The 22,691-nt window shown below is 38.4% G+C and overlaps 1 protein-coding gene across 8 annotated transcripts in view; it reads right to left on the reverse strand.

The window, feature by feature from the left end:
- LMO7 (LIM domain 7) overlaps positions 1-22,691 on the reverse strand; it is a 222,884-nt gene that overhangs the window by 125,016 nt on the left and 75,177 nt on the right. For all 8 annotated transcript variants that reach the window (XM_044927220.2, XM_025262746.3, XM_025262745.3 and 5 more), the window contains one exon: positions 9,012-9,081. In XM_044927220.2, coding sequence (XP_044783155.2) covers positions 9,012-9,081 — 70 coding nt within the window. The remainder of the gene's footprint in view (positions 1-9,011; positions 9,082-22,691) is intronic.

The raw sequence follows: 22,691 nt of genomic DNA on the forward strand, positions 1-22,691 counted from the left end.
GTGGAGGGAAGAGTAAGGGAAACAGGAGGGGACCCTCTTGTTTACCCTTATCCACTTAAAGATGGGGATCATAGCAATTAGAATTAGCTCAGCATGAATGCTGCTCTTATTGGCTAAACAATCAAATTGCCAAGGATGAGTGAATCAAAAAGAATTTGCTTGGTGGAAGCCTTTCCCAAGTTCACTAGATGGAAGATCTCCTTCAACAAATCTACAAAATCAGCAATAAAATTCAAGACCAGAAAATAGACACCACTGAAGTTACCATGAAATGGTTATTTTATACCAGCTTCCCTGGTGGCTCAGACAGTAAAGAATCCGCCTGCATCTCGGGAGACCTGGGTTCAATCCCTGGGTAAGGAATATCCCCTGGAGAAAGGAATAGCGACCCACTCCAGTACTCTGGCCTGGAGAATTCCAAGGACAGAGGAGACTGGCAAGCTACAGTCCATGGGGTCGAAAAGAGCTGGACACTACTGAGAAACTTTCCCTTTCACACGATCTTCCCCTCTTCCCATGCTACAGCTTGTTATCAGTGTTTTGCATATATCAATGTCCAGATATTTTCACCAATGGTCCTTATTACCAAGATATTCCCTCTGGGATGCAAATTGGGTTTGACCTAGTACAGAGCAACCCTCAATAACCGTCTTTCAAGCAACGCATATATTTATACTGGCTACTCATCCAAGCCACATTCTAATATTCCTTGAGTACTTTCTCTTCAACCATACAAAATGTATTCCTCCCTCTTACCCAGAAAAGAACCACACTTGAATGAAAATAGTAATTATATTTGCACTTTTTACATTATTTCAACTTGGAAAAGAAAAGAAACAGAAGAAAGCTTTTTTCTCCTGAAAATACTGTCTTGAGGTCTCACATTTTGGTCTTATTTGTAGAAAGAGCTCACAAACTCAGAGTCTCACAAGCCTCCTCTCTCCCAATTCTTGGGCTTATTTTACTAAAAATTATTTTCAATGGAATAAATATAGTAGTCATTGCTTGAGAGTAGTTTTTTGGAAAGTATATGATAAAAACCTGGATAAGAATGTTTTAATTTTATAGCTGATTCCTCAGGTGAATTTTATATTATAGCTGGAAGAGAATAACAGATGTTTCAATAGTGACTTTGTCATAGACTAGGCTGTACTACTTTGCTGACACCCAGGTTCAGGTGAGTGAAGATGAATGAATCAGAACTAATGTTACACAGGTGTAAGAACAATGACCACTAATAACCTTCCAATAAATGGTGGTAAGAACAGACCCAAAGATTTGTCTTATTTCTTAAAATAACCATTACGAAGGCAGGAGAAAATGACACAGCTAATAGCTTAAGCTAGCTGGCATCTGTGCTCATTTGCTGTACTCTATGTCATTCCTAAATGAGGAGACAATTTTCCCCAGCCTCTATAGTCAACCTTACACATTTCTACTCTTCAAGGAACCTGAAAGAAAAACCCTTTAGAGCAAAGATGTTCAAACTGAGCCCATATTTTTCATGCAAGCCTAGATATACTGAGCATTTCTCTACTAAGTCCACTGATGGACAGAAACATTCAAACAAACAAAAAATGATTCATAGTAAAATTTTCTAGGATACCATTGCTTTCAAAGGGAAACCTCAACTGAAATGGCAAGTATGAGATCAATTCAATCTATAGTCAGCCAGTAAACTAGTCCATGTAAAAAGGGCAGAGTTTACTTTCTTGATTCTTTAGCTCAGTGGTTCTCAACCAGGATAAATGTACTCTATAGGGGTTACTGGCAATGTCAGGAGTCATTTTTAATTGTCATAACTGGGGGGTGGAGGGCATAGTGATGCTGCTCAACATTCTACAATGCACAGGACAGATGCCTACAACCAAGAACTGCCCAGCCCCAAATGTCAACAGTGCTGAGGCTGAGAAACCTTGCTTTAGAAAATACTAACAAATCATTAGGGGTCCAAGATGACTATAAGTTTTATGGTTAATAATTTGCTTGATGTTTTCTACACATATTGTATTTCATGCACACTAATGCAACCCATAGTAAAATATTATTCTGGTTCAATGGCTCTTTTCACCATCAGAATATCTTGCCTGTTTTTCAGGGTTTTGTTTTGAGGTGGAGTTTTTTAACTCTCAAAGTTTTTGTTTTGAGTTTCAATGATTTGAACACACCCACATTTAATACCAGCTAACTTTTTGGAAGGGTGAAACTCTGGGGTTAGAATTTTTAGCATGGCTTTGTAAAGAACAAAGGGAATTTAAATGATAGGGGGAAATGTATTTCTTTACAAAACTCAGTCAAGCAAGAAAAGCCATATCTCTAGAAGATCTATGAGAATATAATTACTGCTTTCCTCAAGAAAAAAAAAATCATCTAATCATATGACTGTTTTAAGCAAAGCATTCAGTATATTTCTAAATCATCTTAACATCTCCCTCTGTTGTCATTACTTAGGAGACATTCCATGTGTTTCACACAGGTCCATCTGCCATGAATAAATCCACTGCCTCAGCTTCATAGCTAAATACACATGGCAGTGGACATGAAATGGATAAAAGTCATAGCTGAAGAAAGGAGAGTAAAAGAGAAGTCACAGAAAGCGGGGGCTTGAACACTATACTCACACAGCTTAACAAACCCTTACATAGAAATTGTGTAATTATTTCTGTATTTGACTTAACTTGGTATCTACCCTACACAAACCTCATTTACAAAAATCACCTCAACCCATACACCTGAACTGAAAAAAACCAAAGGAAATGAATACTCCTGACCACAGCCTAGTTAGCCAAGACCACTCTCTCACTCAAGGAATTCATCTATCGGTCAGCCACTAACCCATGATATCTGTAGCAGGGGAAGAAAAGGGAATTGTAGACTCACAGATCTCAAAATAAAACTTAAGGTTACCAAAGGCAAAATGTGAGGGGAAGGGATAAATTATGAGATGGAGAAACATACAACACTAGTATGTATCAGAAAATGAATAAGGACCCACTGCATGGCACAGGGAGCTCCACTCAATATTCTGTAATAACCTCTAATGGGAAAAGAGTGTAACTGAGTCACTTTACTATACACCTGAAAAGAATCAACAGTGTAAGTCTACTCTACTCCAATGAAAAGAAAACAAAAGGTAATCCGATCCATTCAGATTCTTCTCTTAGGAAATGCAACTAAGGGATGCCATTTTCTGTCAGAAAAGAGACAGAAAAAAGTAATCACGTGGAATGCAGCTGCCATGGTTATGCCTGAGCACTAGATTAGTAAGAGTCCTTTGGAAAATCCTTAAAACACTCTTCATCTCACTTAGCTTGAAAGCATCTCTGCTCTTAGTTACTAAAAGAAGCATTAGCTACATATAAAACTGGTGAATATGATTAAAGTCTTGGGATGCATCAGTGTGAATTCCCGGTTTCAATATTATACCACTTATACAAGATGTCACTATGGGGTAAACATGGTGAAAGGCACAGAGGACTTTCCTGTACTGCTTTTCTGGCAACTTCCTTTGAATTTCAAATTAAAAAAAAAAAAATCTCAAAATTTGTTTAAAAAAGCAAGTATTGACTAAAACATTTATCTATCTGTATTAGTTTCCTAAGGTTGTCATAACAAAGTACCACAAACTGAGTGACTTAAAAAAAGAGTTTACTGTCTCACAGTTCTGGAGACTGCTGCTGCTGCTACTAAGTTGCTTCAGTTGTGTCTGACTCTGTGCGACCCCATAGACGGCAGCCCCCCAGGTTCCCCCATCCCTGGGATTCTCCAGGCAAGAACACTGGAATGGGTTGCCATTTCCTTCTCCAATGCATGAAAAGTGAAAAGTGAAAGGGAAGTCGCTCAGTCGTGCCCGACTCTTTGTGACCCCATGGACTGCAGCCTACCAGGCTCCTCCGTCCATGGGATTTTCCAGGCAAGAGTACTTGAGTGGGTTGCCATTGCCTTCTCCGGTTCTGGAGACTAGAAGTGGAAAATCGAGGTATTCACAAAGACATGATCCCATGAAACCTGTAGGAGAATCCTTTGCCTCTTGCAGCTTCTGATGGTTTGCTGGCAATATCTGCTCCTCCTTCACTCCAATCCTCAATTATCATACGGCTTTCTTCCTGTATGTATCTGCCTACATAAGGTCATCTTCATATAAGGATGCCAGTCATATTAGGTTAGGGTAATGCCTACCCTGCTTCACTATGACCTCTGTCCCCATACTCCACATGACAACTCTATTCTCAAATCAGGTCACATTCTGAGGTACTGCAGCTTAGGACTTCAATATATAAACATACCACAGAGATATTGTGGGTCAGGTTCCAGACCACCACAATAAAGCAGGTCACATGAACTGTTTTGTTTCCCAGTGCATATAAAAGTTACGTTTATGTAGTCTATTAAGTGTGCAATAGCAATAGTCTAATAAAACAGCCTACATACCTTAATTAACAAATGTCATATTGCTAAAGCATGCTACCCATCATTTGAGCCTTCAGAGTCATAGAAGTAACATCAGAGATCACAGGTCACAGATCACCAGAACAAATATAATAATAATAATGAAAAAGTTTGAAATACTGAAAGAATTACCCAAACATGACCTAGAAACATGGGATGAACAAATGCTATTAAAAAATGGTGCTGATAAAACTTGTACTATTGAGGGTTGCCATAAGCCTTCAATTTGTTTAAAAAAAAAAAAAAACTGCAGTATCTGCAAAGTGCACTAAAGCAAAGCACAATAAAATGAAGTATCCCTGTATTGTGTCTTTCTTTGGAGGACACAATTCAACCTATAACACTATTCCATCAAAGACCTAATTCTGGGGACTTCCTTGATGGTCCAGTGGTTAAGAAGCCACCTTGCAATGCAAGGGACATGGGCTCGATACCTGGTCGGGGAACAAAGTTCCCACGTGCATGGAGCAACTAAGCCTGCATGCCACAACTACTGAGCCCGTGTGCCCTGGAGCCCATGCACCACAACTAGAGTGTCCAGGCACCTTAACAGAAGACCCCACATGACGCAACAAAGATCCCACACGATGCAACTGATGCCTGTTGCAGCCACATACATCATTTTTGAGAAAGACCTAATTCTAGAGCCAGTACTTCTCACAATGGAAATCTTGTTCATTCACTCATTCAAAAGAATTGTTGATCTGCTGTATGTACTAGTCACTATGTTAGGTATTTTGAACACAAAAATTACTAGTATGTAGAGTCTGGCTCAAGTTTTATACCTTTCTTCTATAAGTGTCCAAAACTAAGGCTTCTGATATACTATTTTTGAGGAATTATTAGAGGTCAAGCCTCCTAGTCCAAATACAACTGCTCATAGGTGTTCAGCAAATGTCACTCTACTATAATTCTCTGCAGCATATTCATTATCTGGTGCTTCCTTGCTCATTTGTTAATTCATTTGCCCAATCCCAACTCCCACACCAGAACATAGGCTCTTTGGGGCTAATGTCTTTGTCTTTGTTTCTCCCATATATCCCTATGAAAGTGAAAGTCACTCAGTCGTGTCCGACTCTTTGCGACCCCATGGACTATACAGTCCATGGAATTCTCCAGGCCAGAATACTGGAGTGGGTAGCCCTTCCATTCTCCAGGAGAGCTTCCCAACCCAGGGATTGAACCCAGGTCTCCTGCTTTGCAGGTGGATTCTTTACCAGCTGAGCTACCAGGGAAGCCAATATATATCCCTATACACAAGAAAAATTCTTACCTAATAGGCACCCAGGTATTTACTAAAAGAATGAATGTGATACAAAAGAACATTCACAGACCAGACTATATATATATATATCATCCCTTCCCATCCTCATAACAACCCTAGTAGGTAGATGCAGGGACTCTAAGTCACACTTGAAATTAAGGCTTTAAGAAGCTGTGATAGGAAAAAAGCATTCTGACACATAAGCATGAGAAAGAGTCAAATGATGCATGATAATGACTTCAAACCAAATGCGCTTAGCTCAGTTCTATGGCTCTGGTCACTCTTCATGCTCCTAAATCCAATTAAAAATACTCAGTGTCCTGTAGTTGTGAAATTACCCTATTAAGTGTACCATACATACATTTTGCTTTAGTTCCTAGAGATAAAATCCAAACTAGATAGAATTTCTCATACTTGAAATAGAAATACTTGGCGAGATCTTCGGATTTAAATATAAAATACATTGGTGCTTTCATCTAATCATAGACTCAGAAGACGGAATAAAAACTTCTAGTGGCCAACCATAACAAACCACCACCGCAATTCAAGTGTTCCAAATATTTGGGGTGTTTGGAATCAAAGGTTAATTTTATTGAAAATGCATGTAATTGATTCAAGAAATGACAATTTAAAAATCTAAGCATTAAACCATCTGAGAATAACTCAAGCCATCTGAAAAGAAAGAGTACTTTCAATACAATTCACACTTTAAATTTTCATAGAAGTTATTTCATAAAAGTTATTTCCATATAAAACATTTTATTAAACAATCTTTCTTTCTGGAAAGACTTCAGAAATCAAAGCTCTTTTTTTCCATAAATAACATCTCTGACTTGCTATATTACTAGAAGTAATTCATGCATATAGGTATATTGCAATATATGCATATATATTACAGTATTTTACCTAACCAAACTTGAAACCAATACAAATACCCTATCAGTTGCCTAGTCATGACAGAAGTAGAAGAGCTACAACTTGGTAAAAAGGAAGGAATTAATATTTAGCCCAACTGCTCTGGGAACTTTATATATGGACAGCTGACACTTGAACAACCCAGGTTTGAACTGCACAGGTCCACTTACACGTGGATTTTTTCAGTATATTAGAAAATTGTTTGGAGATTTGTGACAATTTGAAAAAACTCAGACAAACCATGTAGCCTACAAATATCAAAAGAAAAAGAGAAAAGCATATCAAGAGTACATAAAGTATTCATAGACACTGTCCTTACATAGGCATAAGGTAAGTGGTATTTAACATAAAATTATGTGTTAGTTTTCTTACTGTTTTATAACTTTGCTTTCAAGGAATTACATTACAGTACAATATGACTCTCTCGCTTTCTCATGATTGCAGACACTGCATATCAGACTATCACAACAAGTAAGTGGATTTTTTAATGTAAGTGTTTCTAACACTATATCATGAATATGACTGTAATAGTGTATGTCATAAAAATTGCATAATGATTTATTCACTAGTGTTTAGGCTTGGCGACTGTAAAGCAATCGTAGTGCTATTTTTTGTTACCAATGCATGAATGTGAAAGGGTTAAATCTCTCCGTCGCGTCTGACTCTTTTCAATCCCACAGACTGTAGGCCACCAGACTCGTCTGTCCATGGGGTTTTCCAGGCAAGAATACTGGAGTGGGTTGCCATTCCCTCCTCCAGGGGATTTTCCCAACCCAGGGATCAAACCCAGGTCTCCTGCATTGCAGGCTGATTCTTTACCAACTGAGCCACCAGGGAAACCCAATGCATGACTACATCTAAATAAATATGAATTTCTTTTTCACATTACCTTCTGAATTTGATGTCTAGCATTAGGAATATGTATACTATCCATGGTGGTTTGTATCATGTGAGATGATATTGATGTACATACTGATAGATGATCCATCTTGTAAATGGATGATGTAAACTTATGGTATCAATAAATACAGTACAGTACTATAAATGTATTTTTCTCTTCCTTATGATTTTAACATTTTCTTTTCTAACTTTCTTTATTGTAAGAATATAGTGTATAATACATATAACACACAAAATATTTGCTAATCAACTATCTGTGTTATCAGTAAGGCTTCTGGTCAATAGTAAGCTATTAGCAGTTAAGTTTTGGCAGAGTAAAGTTACATGCAGATTTTCACCTGCATGGGGTGTCAGCACTCCTAACCCTTGCATTGCTCAAGCGTCAACTGCATCCTATATTTCAAAATAAAATAGTAATTTTGTGATTTTTTTCAAAGAAAAGAACTGTACAACTCTTCTTTCTTTCTCTCCTAGACAGATATTTTCTGTCTATTTTCTGCCACCAACTTATTCCTGTCAAAATTCTGATGAGATCCTCAAGCCAACTGCAAACCCAGACATTTTAGTACTGCTACCTTTAATCTATAATGCCTTTAACATCTGCAAATACATGGATGGCCAAACAGAAGGTGCCTGAATGTATTATAAAGAAACTTGACTACTCCAAAGATAACATATATATTATTTACTTCCAGTTAATAGCTGTCTTAAACTTCAGTGTTTTGTAAAATTAATTTTTTTTAACCAGACTCCTATCATTAGCCTTGATTCTTTGGGTTTGCTAACATTTTGAAAAATATCCCTCATCTGTCATTATAAATTATTTATCTCCAGAGATATAGACCCACCTTACTATTGATCTCTCAAGGGTCTTGATCCAGTAGAGAATTCATACACAAAATTCTGAATTTAAAGCTAGAAGGAATCTAGAGAATCATGAATAGTTATCTTATGGAAAATATTACTGACACGAAGCGGAAGACGGTGACTCACCCAACACCACACAAGATGTTGGTAGGAAACCAAAAGAGCAGATAGGTCCAAATACCCTCCAAGACCTATGCTCTGTGCCAAGTGAGGGCAATGCCTAAGCACGAAGCACCTGAAATGTAACAATGCATCAGTTTTGGACAGTTTCCATAAACTGCAGTCACCTAGCAACCAATGTATGGAAGCTGAGATTTGAAAAGAACACGATCCTCAACAAATGCAATCTGTGAGACAAATGGGCCAAGAAAGAGGACATAGGAAGTCCAAGGGCACAAAACATAAAACAAAGAAAAAACTAAATAAACAGAACAAAAGCTTCGCAGGAAGAATAGAAACAGAAGAGAAACTAAAGCTATGAGGAGATCACGAAAAATACTTTTCTTGAGCAAAAGACTCTAAACCTGATTTCAATGATAATTCCAGATAAGAGAATCTGTTTATGCCCATTTTCTTACAGAGACAAATCTAGTTTTGAAGAAAATTTATTACTTACCAAGCCTGCTATAGGTGTAGACAATCTATTGATCTTCTTAATGACCCCAGGTTTCAGTTTATTAATTAAACTGAAAGTAAATAAAGAAACAACATATGCGGTTACAAGAAAGCCAACATTAGTTTCACGTTCTTTACAACATTTTCAAAAGACATACATGTCACTCATCCATTTCCAATATTTTCTTCAGGCCCAAGAAAAAACAACGAACCAAGAAAATACACCAAGAAACAAAAACCAGCACCGTCAACAACAGTGAATAGGTCTCTGAGACCTATTGAAGAACATGTCCTTAAAAATAGTTCCACATTTGCTAAAGAAAGGTAATATTTGATTCTGTTTCAACAGTTTATGAATCCCTTCCATTATAGTTTAGTTCTCTTCAACCTAAGAATACCTTTTTCGATTAATCATTTGTACTGATTTTCCTCTCAAACTTATCCATGTTTTAAAAGGTAGCTACACATGCATCCATTTTTCCCTAAACTACCATCCCATCCAGGCCATCAGATAACATTGGGACAGATGGATATGTGTGTATATACGGCTGGGTCCCTTTGTTGTTCACCTGAAACTGTCACATTGTTAACTGGCTCTACCTCAATACAAAACACAAACTTTAAAAAAATGGGGGGGGGGGAAGTTGCCTAAAGTAAATGGAAGCTACCAGTCGACATCTAAATAAAGGATAAATTTCAACCCCAAATGGGCATATTCACTAATATCTTAAAATATAATTGCCTTAATTATATATTTTTGGAGAAGGAAATGGCAACCCACTCCAGTGTTCTTGCCTGGAGAATCCCAGGGACGGGGGAGCCTGATGGGCTGCCGTCTATGGGATCGCACAGAGTTGGACACGACTGAAGCGACTTAGCAGCAGCAATATAATTTTTACATAAGGAAAACTCACAGGAATTTCCCAAACAGAGCTCAATTTCAACTGCTAATTACAATACTGATGAACAAATTCAGTTGTTATCTGTTTCCAAACCACTAATGAAACATTAAGAAGTGAAAATACATTATGTTGCTTTCATCACTGTTAATTTTAACATGTGCCAGGCAACTGCCAATTCTGTACAGTGTTTTCATATCTGAGCCTGATAATTACAGTTTAAAGGTATTTTGTTAAGCTATATTTCACATATATTTTTCTTGAGTATACACTGTCTCTAATGAAAGAATATTCTAGAATATAAAATATTAATATTTTTATTATTAAATAATAAAATTTTAAAATAAATAAATAAAAAGTAGCTTAAAAACCATGTCTGGGGTTTTGTGTTTGTTTGTTTTGCCAGATTTAAAGGGTGCAATGGAATTCATTCAAACAACCAACTAGTAGCCACTGGTAACTCATTCAAGGCTATGATTGCTTTATCATCACCACAGAATGACTGGGTAAAAATTAAATCCATCAGAATGCACCCAAATAGGATAACAGTTACCTCAGAATCTAACATTGAAAAGGTTTCTGTTGTTACAGAATCTGCAAAGATATCTGTAAGTCTCTAGATTCTGAAACATTTTTAGAACCCAGCTTTGACACCTGAAATTTAAGAGTACAATTTTGGGTTCTAAATCTAGATTTTTGTGACTTCTACTTTTTTGTTGCAGTGATCTGATAAGTGTCAAGCCATGTGGAAATTTAATACTATAATAGTGCTTTTCTACTATGGCTAGCCTGTTTAATCAATCATTAATCACTGCCAGGAAACTATAATTTGAAACAGTGATTTTTCTATTCAATAATGCTATCACAAAAAAAAAAAAATTCTTAATTCTGTAACAGAGCTCCAAAATGGAAGCAAATATAGGAGAAAGAATCAAACATTCTGCATTTACTGGTCTCCCCTTCACAATGGGCAACAGAAAAAAAAAAAAAAATCTGACACTTGTGGAATGTCACTCCTTCAACATTCCAGAGATTTATATATACACTTGAGTGTGCTAAAAATAAAAAAAGACAAAAGTCTCAATTTAATGACCTTTAGAATGTTGTTCAACAGGATTCAAAATTACAAAACAGTGGCTTATGAAGACTTAGTCTGGTGAACAAAAGCTGTTTTTCTGTTTTCATACTTCCTTCACACAAAGATCTTTAGACAACTTAACACAGATGGTAGAACCACACTTCAACTATAAGCATTTCCTAGAACTGTTCCTCTTTGACTCCTCATTTCTTATTTGTGCACTGAAAACCATGTAGGAAGGAAGGCTTTCTCCCTTCATGGTCACAATATTTTTCTTTAATCACTAGCTGAAAAGCTAGAAAACAAGTTTATAAGAAATGACAACTCCAATTTAATTCTTGTAGTTGTTCCCTACGAAGCAAGTATTTCTTGAATTCTATGACTGGTGGCTTTTTGCATGCACAGTACTAACACTGCAACATCACTTAACAGAAACATAATTCTAGCATAGTGTCAATCAAGAAAGTCACAGTAGTTGTTGATTGCTAGTTTGGCACGGACTTTCCTCCAGGAACTTGCCTCTTAAAATGTAATCTTTCTGAGATATAAAAAGTTAGACACCAATATGAGCTGGGGCAACTTATAAAAATGTCAGGGAAGTCTGACATCAGTTGTCCTTATTAAAGGAACAGAGTCATAACTTCCTCCTCCACCCATTTGAGTCACTGGTGACACTGGCCAGAATAGTCAATTTACCTGTTTACGTCACTTACCATTTTTATATTACTGTGTTAGTAGTATCAAGAGAATTTTTTAAGACAGTTTCTAGAATGGATAACACAGCCTATTCTCAGTTAAGTCAATGGAAGGAAGAAAGGAATAGAAGTAAAGGAAAACAGCACAGATAAATGATGTCTCCCAATAATGAGTTAATGGACTCCTCCCTCAGAAAGTTTCAGAGCTATTACTCAGCAATAATATACACCCAGTGGATTGGCGTCTTCCACTCCTGAGCATCCGCATATGTGTACAAACATGGACGTAACCACAAGGAAAAACAACACTCTGGATAACCTGCAAACTACTCTCTAAAATATGGTGTCACTAGAGGAAAATGCAGTTTTACTTTGTCAACTGTTAAAATGTTAAGTGTCAGTTCTAAGCACTAGAGTATGGAGATAATTCTCATACAGTTTCAGTAAAAAGCAAACATCCAATCTGATTATGAATTGTTTGCAATTATTTTTATATACAACTAAAGGAAGAACTTCTAGGATATTTCTTCTGGGGTGAAAAATAGGTTTCATGAAATTTAAACTTCTGTGAAATTTAAGTCTATCTAAATGAATAGGGAGGGCATAGTCTTCAGTTCAGTTCAGTCGCTCAGTCGTGTCCGACTCTTTGTGACCCCATGAATCGTAGCATGCCAGGCCTCCCTGTCCATCACCAACTCGCAGAGTTCACTCAGACTCATGTCCATCGAGTCGGTGATGCCATCCAGCCATCTCATCCTCTGTCGTCCCCTTCTCCTCCTGCCCCCAATCCCTTCCAGCATCAGAGTCTTTTCCAATGAGTCAACTCTTCGCATGAGGTGGCCAAAGTACTGGAGTTTCAGCTTTAGCATCATTCCTTCCAAAGAAATCCCAGGGCTGATCTTCAGAATGGACTGGTTGGTGCCACATGAGAGGATACTACTCTCTTTCACAGATAGAGTTTCTTTGCATAACAGTGTTGGTCACTCAGTCATGTCTGACTCTTTGTGACCTGATGGATTGGAGTCCACCAGGCTCCTTTGCCCACAGAATTCTCCAGGCAAGAATACTGGAGTAGGTAGCCATTCCCTTTTCCGGGGGATCTTCCAGAACCCAAGGATAGAACCTCGGTCTTCTGCATTGCAAGCAGATTCTTTATTGACTGAGCCACCAGGGAAGCCCCTTTGCATAATCAGATCAGATCAGATCAGTCGCTCAGTCGTGTCTGACTCTTTGCGACCCCATGAATCGCAGCACGCCAGGCCTCCCTGTCCATCACCAACTCCCGGAGTTCACCCAGATTCACGTCCATCGAGTCAGTGATGCCATCCAGCCATCTCATCCTCTGTCGTCCCCTTCTCCTCCTGCCCCCAATCCCTCCCAGCATCAGAGTCTTTTCCAATGAGTCAGCTCTTCGCATGAGGTGGCCAAAGTACTGGAGTTTCAGCTTTAGCTTCATTCCTTCTTTAATTTTACATGTGGAATTCCTAAAGGCGACACCAACTTCAGGTCACTGGCTCTATTCAGGAACCAAATGACATGCTAACCTTCAGGCTACCTCTGTGCACAAGGAACAACAGGCAGTCAAGGGATCGCTTTATTTCCCTGCACCCCTCTTATCCCACCCCTTTAATCCTATGTAGAATCATACCACAACTTCCCAAGCTTTCACCAAGCCATGGCATAAATATGGCCATGTGCTTTGCTGGCATACCAGAGATTTGCTCTTTGGGGAAGATGAAAACCAGAACACCTAGAGGTAAAACTAGGAAACAACTATTCACTTTCTATCTCCCAAGACAGAACACTCCCACAAAAAGGTGTGACTCCGCTCTTTCCTCTAGTTTTACCTACTGCCTTTCCTCCTCCTCCCCAAAACGTACTGCTCCCTCCTTCTAAGGAGCTGACTTACAGATGTGAGGAAGTTGCCTCTGTTCAGAAACCTCACCACCAGTGAATGTGACCTGACTTTAAACATAAAAGTCATAGGTGACGCTCCCAAGAAAACTGCACACAGAGCTCAACGTGGCATCTGGCTCAGTTATTACAGGCTTTCAAGAGAACTAGCACGTGATGCCCTGTCTCTCGGACTCCAGGAACTAGCTCCAAATGCCAAACCTCATTTCCTTTTACTGGAAAGCTCTCAGGCAGAGGTAGAAAATCGAGAGGCATCTTTTGACTTCCTATTTCCAAAGATTTTTCCAAATGTATTAGAAAGACTGACATCCAAGAGCCTATCAATGCAATGAGAATGAACTTCTTAACCTTCAAGTATTTGGTTAGTCGTTCACACATACATATTTCTAATCTTCCTGTTGGCTACATTTTCTAAATATATATCCCCATATGAGTCAAACTTTTCCTATCAGTATGCAAAATATTTGTTTAAAAGATATAATAAAAACATTACATATTTCTTGACAAATTAAGGAGCAATGCCCTGTTATATTTGTTACACATCACTTAATCACTTGCCTAGGTTTCTTCTAGATGCAGACTGTGCTCAACAAACAGGTGTCAACTAAAGACAGAGCAGCCAAGCAGTGAAGGTGCTAAGAGGACACAAAGACGTCCTCTCATTCCCAACACATCTCCTAGGACTTGTCGAGGGACCTGGCATCATCAAATATTTTATAAATCCACAGTCTAACTTCAAACACAGAAATTTTTCTGTGAATGATTCAAAACTTCTATCTTCTTAGAAAGCTTAGATAAACTTCTTAGAAAGCTTCTTAAAAGCTTAGAAAAACTTTTTTAGTTTCATTCAAATGCTAAAAATGATTTTGTGCTTTTTCCAAACAGGACACCTCCCCTTTATTATTCTCTCTGTTGCCAGATGAGTTAAACCGTATTGTTTTCTCCCAATTGTCAAATGCTGTTCAAGAGCGTAAGCTATCAGTTACATTAATTTAGAATGGCTACCTTGCGTAAATTTCTTACCAAGATTTTTAATTCATTATCTCCAGCTAAATTCAAAAATTATAATGTTTTAAAAATAAAAACCACCGTGAGGAGTAATCACACATTCGTGGCAAAGTAATAAGTATATACAATTTAACATTTTTAAGTTAAAAGGCATTCAATACAAAATTCTATGATCACTTTAGTATTTTCAAAGACTGTTAGTAAAGTTAATATAACTTTAATTTCTAGAATTCCTGTGGTAGTAATTTTGAAAACTGCTGAGTCAGGATAGAGTACAAAGAAATCGTTAACAATACATGCTAAGATGGCAAAGTACAAGGAGCAGCAAGAAGCGAGTACCAGTGCAACTGATAATCATCATTTCAGGGTGACAGGACTTTCCTTTCAGCCTCACTGTGATGCCTGAAGCATCCTCAAGTGAGTCTGGCAAAGCTTGAGCGTTCTGAGAGCAGAGTCCTCTTATTTTTGGCGAACTCAACAGAGCTCTAATGGATCTCACTGAGTGGCAGGACATTTGCCAGTACCACAGTGATAGCAACAGGTGTCTACAGGAGGACTCTGGGTTCCCGTACTGGTTCTGTATTAAGTAACATCACAAATTCTGCTCTTCCCTTTATGTCAATCAGAGGATTCTCATAGTCAAACTTAGGTTCCTTCCAGTGTTTGCCTCTGTAAAAATGCCTGGATGTGTGTCTGTATGTATATCTTTATCCATGCTGCTTATCGTTCCTCACATTCTATTTCAAGATGAAATCATCAGTGTCAAGCTGTTGGTATTGTCTGTGTGTGTGCGCTTAGTCACTCAGCTCTGTCTGACTCTGTGACTCCATGGACTGTGGGCTCCTCTGTCCATGTGGATTCTTCAGGCAAGAATGCTGCAGTGGGTTGCCATACCAAGCTCCAGGGGATCTTCCCAACTGAGGGATCAAACCCAGGTCTCCCACATTGCAGGTGGATTCTTTACTGTCTGAGTCACCAGGGAAGCCACCAGGAATGGTCTAGAAAGGAATCTGGTAATATGAATCAATGTACTTTGGCATCGGCAGGTGGCACTCCTGTGCCCACCTGATGGCATGAAGGAACAGCCACACAGTTTTCCGGTGCCTGTCAGCTCCTCACTGCATCATCTCCCCAAGTGCTATGGCTTTTATAAGCACTGCTTGTCAGGGATGTAAAAGTTGTACCAATGTTTTATGTACCACGTTTTAGATATTGAAGCTCTTTTTAATATTTTCCACTATGAAGAGTCTTTATGGATATCTTCTTCCCCATGCCCACCAACAGTACACAAGAGTTTTTCAAATCATCTAGTTTACCATTACATTTTCAACATACAAACTAAAAGTCTCACACACTTCTCTAGACAATAAACCATGTTCTAAACTTTTCCACTACTGCTTTATCCCACAGTTCTTATCTGACTTTCTGACTGATTGTCAGTATGTAAAAATTTTAGAGATCAAGTCTCTCATATAGGCAATGACTCTACTTTTTAATTGATGTGATACCATTATATGCTTGCCCTTTTTGCAATATTCAATTCCCTTTAACACTTCTCATTGCACAGACCAGAATTCCTATACTTCCAACATTTACTAGCCAACACATGTTTTTCCATTTACCTACCTGAGAGCCTTCAATGTATCAAAAAACTACTTCAAAAATAACCTCTCTGATCAAATCTAATATAAACTGTTTATATCACATACATTTAGCACATACATTACTCCCATTTATTTTCAGTAGAACAGCAGTCTCATTTTTTACCTCAGAGGCCCTACATTGACATATTATATGCCCTCCCCTTAGTAATTTATATTTAGGGTGAGAAAGCCCTGTAGATGGTACATGTAAGTTCATGAAACAGGACCAAAGCTTTCAACCTTCAAGTTTGAGGCCACAATGTTTTAAAAACTCCTGAAAAATTTGCAGTCCATCTGTATAATACAACTACCATTTGTTGTTCAGTCACTCAGTCAAGTCCGACTGTTTGAGACCCCATAGACTGCAGCACACCAGGCTTCCCTGTCCTTCACCAACTCCTGGAGCTTGCTCAAACTCATGTCCACTGAGTCGGTGATGCCATTCAACCTTCGCGTCCTCTGTCGCTCCCTTCTCATCCTGCCTTCAATCTTCCCCAGTATCAGAGTCTTTTTCAAAGAACTGGTTCTTCGCATCAGGTGGCCAAAGTATTGGAGTTTCAGCTTCAGCATCAGTCCTTCCAATGAATATCTAGGATTGTTTTCCTTTAGGATTGACTGGTTTGATCTCTTTAAAGTCCAAGGGACTCTCAAGAGTCTTCTCCAACACCACAGTTCAAAAGCATCAATTCTTCAGCACTCAGCTTTCTTTATAGTCCAACTCTCATATCCATACATGACTACTGGAAAAATCACAGCTTTGACTAGACAGACTTTTGTCAGCAAAGTAATGTCTCTGCTTTTTAATATGCTGTCTAGGTTGGTCATAGCTTCTTTTCCAAGGAGCAAGCGTCTTTTAATTTTATGGCTGCAGTCACCACCTGCAGTGATTTTGGAGCTCAAGAAAATAAAATTCTGTCACTGTCTCCATTGTTTCCTCATCTATTTGACATGAAGTGATGGGACCAGATGCCCTGATCTTAGCTTTCTGAATGCTGAGTTTTAAGCCTGGTTTTTTCTCTCCTCTTTCACTTTCATCAAGAGGCTTTTTAGTTCCTCTTCACCTTCTGCCATAAAGGTGGTGTCATCTGCATACCTAAGGTTATTGGTATTTCTCCCAGCAATTTGATTCCAGTCTGTGCTTCATCCAGCCCAGCATTTCGCACGATGTACTCTGCATATAAGTTAAATAAGCAGGGTGACAATATACACCCTTGGCGTACTCTTTTCCCTATTTGGAACTAGTCTGTTGTTCCATTTCCAGTTCTAACTATTGCTTCTTGACCTGCATACAGGTTTCACAGGAGGCAGGTAAGGTGGTCTGGTATTCCCATCTCCTTAAGAATTTTCCACAGAAAAATTGACTACCATTACAGAAGTCAAGTTTTTAATTGACATTTACTAAGTCTACCTTCAACTGTAAAAACTAATTTTTTAAAAAAAAATTATGTTTTGCTATATGTGGAAATAAGTTATAGAAAAAATAACTGTGAAGCTTAAAAAGAGAGCACAAGGATGGCAACTGTAAAACACTACCATGAAGAGAAGGCAGTTTAAAATTATTTAATTATCTTTATGAACTTGAGGGATTCCCAATACTTGCATCTCTGTTTGCCTGTACGTAGGTGCTAAGTTGCTTCAGTCATGTTCAACTCTTGGTGACGCCATGGACCATAGCCTGCCAGGCTCCTCTGTCCGTGGGATTCTCCAGGCAAGAATATTGGAGTAGGTTGCCATGGCCTTCTCCATGGGATCTTCCCAACTCAGGGATAGAACCCACATTTCTTTATGTCTCCTGCATGTGCAGGCAGGTTCTTTACCACTAGTGCCTCTGGGAAGCCCTTGCTTGTTTACTATTGGGTTATCAAATAGTATAGAAACTTCAAAACTTGTATTACTTTAAGTGAAAACAAATAGTTCTTATTACTTAAATTTTAAATGGCTATAATACAGATCAGGGTCAACAGGTTGGTGAGCTGGAGAGTTGTATGAATGCAACTGTCCTCAGGAAATTCAAAACAGAAAGAGCTCTAAGAATAAAAGCCTTCACTCTTACGGATGGGCATTATACAGAGCCCCGCAGAGAAGTCCCAAGAACCCTCTGATGTCACTTTCACTCAACATGTGCATGTCTCCAACTCTAACAAAGGAAAGAGCTCTCTCACATGAATGAGAAGTGGCCAGATTCTCTTCTCATCTGATGTTTTAAAACAATCACGTGAGTATCACCATAGTAAATTCACAGGAGTATTTTTTAATCATTTTTTTCTTCTTCTTTTGAAAGCATCTTCAACAGAATCCTAGATCATTTCAGGAAGACAGGATAGTATTCACACAGCAGATATAAACAGAAATAGGATTTCTCAAACTAATAGGTGAATGTTTATTTGCTCCACTCTTTCCAAGCTGCAAATCAGGGAAAGGAAGGCCTGGTGACAGTATGAGAAGAGTTTGCTCAATAATGTGAGCCATGAGTTCAAAAAGGCATCAATGTCTGAGTGGCTAACTTGGGATGGAGTAAAGACGGCATAATTCCAGAGATGGGAAGTCCAGACTGACTAAATAGAGACACACCCAGTAAGATTACCTTCAAATACATCTTCTTACTTCATAAGGATCATAAAGAATGTTTTCATTTAAATATTTCCAAGATTGCTATCACAAGATGAGTAACTATGAAATTACTCACATCACTAGCTGGATATGCCCCAACTAAATATATTTAGAGAAGAGAAATAATACTGCAGAACCATGGAGCAAGACCGGATTGTGGATATTTTTAAGTATATAGTAAAGGAGTCTTCATGAACTCTAATCAACACTGAAGAGAGGAGACAGATGAATGGATACTATGAATAAAATTCATAGAAAATTATAACAAGGAGCTGACATCACCTTTTAGACCCGTCAATCCTTTTACTAATTAGAAAATCCCTCAAATTAGATTTTGTTCCCATTTCACTGTTTAATAAAGCCAAGAGAGATTACACGCCAAAGGTATACAGTAAAATGATTACTACAACAGACATTAACCAGGGAAGTATTCTTTAGCCCTCCACTGATTAGATTCCACAGTCAATCAAATTAAATGATACTAAAATGATTTACAGAAGACACTAACTTCAATAGCCGATCAGATTAAAAAGCAATAAATGCACATAACTACCTTCATTACTCAGATGTGTATCTTGTCTGAAACCTCAGTGCAGCGTTTATACCGTTTAAACTATCTGAAATGTCAGACCTGCCAGTTGGGAAAAAACTATAATGAGCTCATTTCCTCCAACTCCTGACTTTGATATTCCAGAATGCCAGTTCAAACTACTACTAAAGCATAAAAGGCTGCTGACATTGCTAGATAAAATAGTAAGAAAACATTTTAATGGTGATCATGAATTAGGATGTCTAGAGATTTTTAAAGAGGCAATATGCAGACCCTATATTTCACAAGAATTGGTCATTTTTCTGGCAATGAACTAAATAGAAGTCAGCCTTTTCTTATAGAATATTTTTAAAATCTGAATTTATTCTTTAAATCATATTTCAGCTAAAACTTGATATCTCAGATGGGTAAAATATTCGCAGAGACAGACAATCTAATGTATTTTGTTGCTGTTGTTTAGTCACTCAGTCATGTCCGACTCTTTTGCAACCCCATGGACTATAGCCCACCAGGCTCCTCTGTCCGTGGGATTCTCCAGGCAAGAATACTGGAGTAACTTGCCATTTCCATCTCCAGGGGATCTTCTTGACCCCAGGAATTGAACCCACATCTCCTGCACTGGAAAGGGTATTCTTTACCACTGAGCCACCTGGGAACCCCCTGCTATATTTACCACTAATTTAAAAGTCAAGGTTTATAATACCAGGCTTCTGAGTGGCAGGTTTTACTTTGCTCTTAGAAATTACAACTATTCAGGATAATGGGATCAAATAATGATGCTTAACATTTAGCAGACCAACCAGCTAGGCTTTTCTTTAGTTATAAATTTATACAGAATATAATTACCTGGACTTTTTATCTACCCTGGATCTATCAGATTAAAATGCATTAATTAACCAGGGTTATAAACAATGAAATTCACCAGGAAGAGTTTTGGGTTTTTTTTTTTAATACAAACATCATGTAGTACTTTGGGATATCATCTTAAACTAAAATTGATGATTAACACAGTTAAATATTTACTTACACTACTTTTGGGAATATTCATTTAAGGAATGCTGCTGCTAAGTCTCTTCAGTCATGTCCGACTCTGTGCAACCCCATAGACAGCAGCCCACCAGGCCCTGCCGTCCCTGGGATTCTCCAGGCAAGAACACTGGAGTGGGTTGCCATTTCCTTCTCCAATGCATGAAAGTGAAGTCGCTCAGTCGTGACCAACTCTTAGCGACCCCATTTAAGGAATACTGGGTACTAAATAGATTGACTACTTATTTGGTAATGTACAAAATCCCAAATTGATGTTACTTTAATTAGGAAACAAAGAATGAGCTTCTGGAGGCTGTGAATTTAAATGACATTTTAAAAAACCAATGTATCTGTCTCTAAACATGCATCCAAATGTTTGCTGTGGCCATGAAGGTAGAACCATGTATTTAACGTAACAATGCTGCTTGTCATCAAAACATTTTTTTTTAATCAACTCTGAATATCCTCACTGGTGACAATCTACTCAAATTGGATATATTTTTTGGAAATCACCTCAAGTAAATCAGAGCCCAGGCTGGTACATAAATTGCATTTTAAATAAAACACTTAAGTGTCACTGCTGCTGCTGCTGCTAAGTCACTTCAGTCGTGTCCGACTCTGTGCGACCTCATAGATGGCAGCCCACCAGGCTCTGCCGTCCCTGGGATTCTCCAGGCAAGAACACTGGAGTGGGTTGCCATTTCCTTCTCCAAGGCATGACAGTGAAAAGTGAAAGTGAAAGTGAAGTCGTGTCCGACTCTTCGCGACCCCATGGACTGCAGCCCACCAGGCTCCTCCATCCATGGGATTTTCCAGCAAGAGCACTGGAGTGGGGTGCCATCGCCTTCTCCGTTAAGTGTCACTACAAGTATGTTTAATGACCTAGTTCTGGAAAGTGATGCCCCCAAAAGGGAGATCCCTTAAAGTGTTGAGTAATAACTCATCACTGGAACTATAAAACCATGAAGTGACCTCTTTGAAAAGATCACCTATTTGGGTTGTTAGACGTGCATTCCTAAGTCTAAAAACACCTCTGTGCTCCATAGGTCTGCCTCCTACATAAACCCAACTACCCCAATCCTGACTTACAGGGCCTGCAATTGACATCAAAGTTATTTTTGCAGCAAGCTTCTAAATAGTGTATACTCATAGCTAAGGTTTCAGATCACATGTGTCTAACAGTCATTTTTTTCCCTCCATCTTCTGAACACATTAAAATATATATAATTTGCAAACCAAGATAAAGTAATTTCCTTTGAATGATCAACTGAGCTGACCACATAGCCTACTGTGGTCAGCTTCTATTTGGCTACAACAACTCTAAATGTGGCATCAGAAAAGGACAAGAAACCTCCCTTAAACTTTCTTTGTGGCCCTTGTTCATATAACTGTCCTACTATTATGTAGAATTGCATGAAATGGACATTTTCTGTAGGTCATTGATGGTTGAATATCAACACTTAATAAGGTTCAACTTAACAACACTGCTCTAAGACAATGAAGTTTGAAACCTACCAACAGAGCGGATGAGAGAGAGACTTTTATCTTCATGGCCATCTACCTAGTAACAACTTGTATGTACATAAAGTTTGATAGTTTATAGAAACCTTGATATATGCATTGGGTTGGCCTAAAAGTTTGTTTGGATTTTCTGTAAGATGTTATGGAAAACCCAAACAAACTTTTTGGCCAACCCAATATTATGGGAACTTTGTGAATTAGGCAGATCAGATGCTCTGATCTCCACTTTATAGACAAGAAAATAAGGCTCAGATATTGTCATTTGCTCAAATGTCTTAAAGTATGAAGCAAGGAATCAAACCTAGGCCATGTAACTCCTGATCCTTGCTGTAAACAACCTTCCTGTAAAAGGATAAACAAAATCATCTAAGTCTGAGCACATACACTCCCAGTGCATGCTTGTGGACAGATTCCATAAATACTTATGTCCTAAGTGTCTAGATTGGAATACTTAAGTGCTTTCAAAAATGTGAGTACGTTCTTAAGTACATTCTTATACTTTATTTGCTCACATCTGCAATCTGCACCCTCACCCAGGAGTTTGTCCTTCCATTCCACAGCCTGCTTGCCCCTCACTCTCAAAGGTCACCACCTGGCAAATTGTACTCTGCCTCCATGGGGGAACAAAATATTACATTAAACAGACACTTTAGGCTCCATACCATCAATCATGGCACAAGCCTCTTAGGATAGCCAAAGCTTCACATGCGATTCTTAATAACATCATATTAATTGAA

Source organism: Bubalus bubalis, chromosome 13 (genome assembly GCF_019923935.1).
Source record: "Bubalus bubalis isolate 160015118507 breed Murrah chromosome 13, NDDB_SH_1, whole genome shotgun sequence".
Taxonomy (NCBI): domain Eukaryota; kingdom Metazoa; phylum Chordata; class Mammalia; order Artiodactyla; family Bovidae; genus Bubalus; species Bubalus bubalis.